The 3,153-nt window shown below is 33.8% G+C and overlaps 1 protein-coding gene across 1 annotated transcript; it reads right to left on the bottom strand.

Moving 5' to 3' along the window:
* Nucleotides 1-492: 492 nt before the first annotated feature.
* LOC132754030 (uncharacterized) lies at nucleotides 493-2,460 on the bottom strand. The gene is made up of 2 exons (XM_060744617.1): nucleotides 1,068-2,460; nucleotides 493-536 (listed from the first exon to the last, which is right to left on the bottom strand). Exons 1-2 carry the CDS (start codon nucleotides 2,458-2,460, stop codon nucleotides 493-495), a joined length of 1,437 nt encoding a protein of 478 aa, XP_060600600.1.
* Nucleotides 2,461-3,153: the final 693 nt, after the last annotated feature.

The raw sequence follows: 3,153 nt of genomic DNA, 5'->3' as shown, positions 1-3,153 counted from the left end.
CTCAACCATAACGTTTCCCTCCTAAAGTTAGGGTCACTTGAGGTCATTCTTTGTGTTAAAGAAGTTGTTGGTCATTGTGACATGCAGATGTGTTGATTTTATATTATTAATAAGGATTTGGATTGAGGAATTGGTATTTGTATGTTTTATTCATTTGTTCTTAAAAGTTCTAATGTCAACTAAATGAAGACTTATAATAATTAAATACAGTTGTGGATTTGATAAAAGTTATTTTGATAAATTTGTATTGTTCTTGAGTGTTAGAATTCAAGATGGCAGCATATGTTCTTATCTTATAGTTATTCCTAGAAATCACTGTTTCTATTTGTATTGCACTGATGTTTGTAAATTACAGTTTACAGCATAATTAACAGCAAAGTGAGATAGGTGTGAGTGACAGAGGTACATGTATAGAAGAAAGAAGAAGAAGAAACATTTATTTATTATAGTGACTTGCGATACATGTATATAGTACAAACAAATATAAAACAATTACAGAACAAATAAATCGCCCGGCCCCATGGACCTATAAGTCACTGTTTATAGAAAAACGTCATTTATTTAAACATAGACAATCGAGTTGATTTAACGTCTTATGAATAAATATATATATATGAATGGTATTAATATGTTTAAAACATAACACCTGCCTAAACTTATCATTATAGTGTATATAGTTCGATGATAAACTTTCCTGAAAATCCTTGAGTTCGAATAGGTAATACATATAATTACACTTCAGTATTTCTATAAATGATATTCCGTCTATGTAAATAAGCTTTCACTAAGTATTTTGCAATTTTGCAAAATATCTAACATTTTTTGTAAGTCAATTTCTGATTTTGCGATCAGAGCAATGTCATCTGCGTAAAGTAAAATAGAAATCGAGGCATTGTTAATAGTCACACCAAGTTCAAGGTCATTAATTTCTCGGACTAGATCATTTACAAAAATTGCGAAAGGCGTCGGCGATAAATTACTTCCCTGGGCGACGCCTGACTTACAGTCAAACCAAGATGTAACGTTGTTGTTTATTCGAATACATGAAATTGTGTGTTTGTACATACTTTTCACTGCATTGTAAACTTTCCCTTCTATTCCATTTAGTAGAAGCTTGTAAAATAACATATCTCTATCTACAAAGTCAAAAGCTTTGCGAAGATCTATAAAGGCGGTATGTAAGTTGTCTTGGTTACGAGCAAGACTGTTTAAAGTAAATATATGATCCTCACACGATCTTCCTCGCCTGAATCCATTCTGCTCATCGGCCAATAAGTTTTCGTTTTCTAAATAGAATGTTATTCTTTTGTTTATCAAAGAGCTATATAATTTACCTACACATGAAAGTAAAGATACACCTCTATAGTTCAACGGTAATCGTTTGTCAGAACTCTTGTCTTTTAGAATCGGACATATAATTGCCTTTCTCCAGTCGCTAGGAATAACACTCGTGTCGAAAATAGGTTGAAAAAGTTTATGCAATACTGCTATAACCGGGGGAAATTTTAAAACTGCATAAGGTATATTATCGATGCCGCAGGCCGACTTCGATTTGGCACTCATTACAACGTTAACGATCTCTTCGATGGAGATATTATTATTCAGCAGTTCTTTTGGGGCGTAAAGAGTGTCAGAAATTGACATTTCAAGTATATGTTTGTGTAACTTCGCTCTATTGTAGAATTCGGAGTCAAACTCGTCACTTCCGGTGCTATTATACAAGTTTTCGAAATCCCGTTTCCATTTGTCAAAAACTGCATTTTCATCTTTATCAATGCGCCCATGCTCATTAACTATTTCCATTGGTATCGAAGAGTCACGCTTTGGACCGAGATGCTTAATTTTATTCCAGAACTCATTTGGGTTTGAAGTTGACATGAACTCTATTTCTACTGAAAAGCTTCTTTTATAATCTCTCTCCGTTTTTCGTAAAAGTTTATTGAAGTTATTTCGCGCTGCTAGATATTTTGATCGCTTAACCGTTTTTATTTGCCTCGTGTCGTTACACTTCAGAAAATCATTCTCGGCTAGTCGCATTTGGTTCCATTTCTCTGTCAAAGCTTCGTTCCAGTACGGCTTAGCTTTTTTGTTACGTTTACTTGTCCGGCGTGATGCATTATAACGTGGGATGCTGTGATTTATTTCATTGGTAATTGTTTCACACAACTTGTTATACAGTGAGTCTATTTCCTCTTGACTTTCTCGTGATGATTCTATGCTTTCTATAATTTCTAATAGAGCCCGTTTTGCTATATCTCTATCCATGAAATTATCGGGAATGAGATTAAGTTTATACCTTAACTGTGACGGTGTATTTGTATTATTATCTAATTGTCCGTTTTGAGGGATACAATAATCACAATTCAATGAGACGTGTGTCAATAACGCCGAGTGATCTGGTAGACATGATCTATGACCAATATATCCGTGTAATTCGTATTCATCAATAATACATTGCATTGATAATATTTTGAACATAATGCACTTTTGAAAAACGTCATGCGGCACACATATATAATCCACTACTGATTTTCCCTTTGGCGATATACTAGTGAATGCGTCATTTTCGAAGCGAGAATTCAAGGTGCAAAACTTTGAATCTATCAAGAAATCTATAAATTCTCGTCCATGTTGATTGATACAATTATCAATAGGTTTTCTTTCAGGCAAAGAGTCAACACTTTGTAATATATCTGATAATGTCCCTATTCTGGCGTTAAAATCAGCAGCAAGAAAAATTGTATCATATTCACTATTTAAGTATATTATGGAAAGAATGTGTGCAAAAAAGGTCTGCGCATCCCTTCCCCAAACTGAGTTTTCCGGTGGTACATATGCAGATATTACCATTGAACAGTAATCTGTATGCTTACATTTAAATTGCAGAGCAAGGATTCCTTCAAATGAGCTTTCGATTATTGAAATTTCAAACACCTCAAATAAACGCGCTTTTACTAGAATTCCAACACCTCCCGAACCTCGAACTGCATTTACATGAATATTTTTACGATTATTACCGAACCAGACGTATCCATCTACATTTATGACTTTTTCCCAAGTTAAGTGAGTCTCACATATTGAAAAAATGTCAGCATCAATGGATTTAATAATAGCGCATCTTAAATCATTATTATTTTCAGTCCAACCGCTTAC

The sequence above is a fragment of the Ruditapes philippinarum genome, unplaced genomic scaffold (assembly GCF_026571515.1).
Source record: "Ruditapes philippinarum isolate M1 unplaced genomic scaffold, ASM2657151v2 ctg12097_1_1_1_1, whole genome shotgun sequence".
NCBI classification, from domain to species: domain Eukaryota; kingdom Metazoa; phylum Mollusca; class Bivalvia; order Venerida; family Veneridae; genus Ruditapes; species Ruditapes philippinarum.
Note: the sequence above shows the minus strand (reverse complement) of the source record. Positions and strands in the feature narration are given on the sequence as shown.